At 35.3% G+C, this 1,407-nt stretch overlaps 1 protein-coding gene across 2 annotated transcripts in view; it reads left to right on the forward strand.

Annotated features, from left to right (window-relative positions):
• Positions 1-737, forward strand: part of ctss1 (cathepsin S, ortholog 1) — an 8,105-nt gene extending 7,368 nt beyond the window's left edge. For both annotated transcript variants that reach the window (XM_015057991.1, XM_015057990.1), the window contains exons 7-8: positions 184-289; positions 371-737. In XM_015057991.1, coding sequence (XP_014913477.1) covers positions 184-289; positions 371-470 — 206 coding nt within the window. In that variant the 3' untranslated portion in view covers positions 471-737. The remainder of the gene's footprint in view (positions 1-183; positions 290-370) is intronic.
• The last annotated feature ends 670 nt before the right edge of the window (positions 738-1,407 follow it).

The following is a 1,407-nucleotide window of genomic DNA, read 5'->3' on the forward strand; positions in this document are numbered from 1 at the left end:
TATGTTNGTTCTTTGTTTTAATCTGATCTGAAAGTCCAAACCTCACATGTTTGTATTTGTGATGGTAGGACAGAAATTGGTTATTTTAAAAAAAAAATAACTATTCAGTATTTTTGCTGTATTAAAAAGTTACCATACTCATAACTATTTCAGTTCCTGTTGCTAAATAAATTATTCTCGCAGGTTTATACAACGCACCTGACTGTAACCCACAGCTAATCAATCACGCTGTGTTGGTTGTGGGCTACGGCACAGACGGAGGACAGGACTACTGGCTAGTAAAAAACAGGTAGGGGTGTTTTCACATTTACTTTTTTTTAGCATTTGTTCTTTAACAAAATGATTAAACGTGATATTTATGTGGTTGCAGTTGGGGAACGACTTGGGGAGAAGGTGGATTTATCCGGATTGCGAGGAACAAGAAAAATCTCTGTGGAATCGCAACGTTAGGAGTCTACCCAACGCTGTGAAGTCAACTGAGATTTATTCTGTTTTAATTTTATGTTGCTGGTTTTTGAAAGAAGCACACTGTGCTGTCAGAGCACTACAGAATCTACTAACCACACACTGCTGGTTCAAAAGGTTCTATAGGCCAATATAATATATTTTTAAAGGATTCAGTGCTGCAGGTGGGAGCACTGGGTTCAAATCCTGCTCTGAGGTCTTTTTGCAGGTGGTTTGCATGTTTATCCTCTGCATGAGTCAGTTTTCTTCATGTATTCCAGGTTCCTCCCACATAACTAAATCATGTTAGGTTAATTGGTATTTCTAAATTAAGATATGAGTCCTGTGTGTATTTGTGGTGAACTGGCGACTTGTCCAGTTCCCCCTCAGCTGTGGATGATGAGTGAATATTAGCTTTAATCTGAACTGCTAAAATGCTCTGCAGATGAAACAGATGGAATATTCAATTATAAATTATAAAATTAGTACCTGGACTCTATAAAATGGGACCATTAAACTTTACAGATTTTGTTTTTACATTTTCCAAATTCAAAATTTTGATGCGAACACTTATGTTTCAGGAATGTCAATTTTCCCAACACAGGGCTATCTCTAAATACAGATAAAATGCAACAAAAGGTTGAGAGTAAGTATTTGAGTTTTTGCGAAATGTTTTTTTTTTTTATCAAATTATTCTGCATACTAGGAACTCACAAAAACTAGTCCCTACTGACAATAAACTTCCCTGTTTGTCTTTATTTATACAAACCCATCAGTTTAGATCCAGACCTCAATGTAATTTATAGAGATTTCATCTGATACACAAACACAAAGTAGCACATTATTGTGAAGTCAAAGGAAAAGAATAAATTTTTGTAAAAAAAAAAAAAAAGATTTTGTATGAATAAAACTCTGAAAAGTGTACTTCACATATGCGTTGAGTCATTCCTCTGCCTCCCTGCT

This window comes from Poecilia latipinna, unplaced genomic scaffold (assembly GCF_001443285.1).
Source record: "Poecilia latipinna isolate Pla-1442-1.1 unplaced genomic scaffold, P_latipinna-1.0 Scaffold1505, whole genome shotgun sequence".
NCBI classification, from domain to species: Eukaryota; Metazoa; Chordata; class Actinopteri; order Cyprinodontiformes; family Poeciliidae; genus Poecilia; species Poecilia latipinna.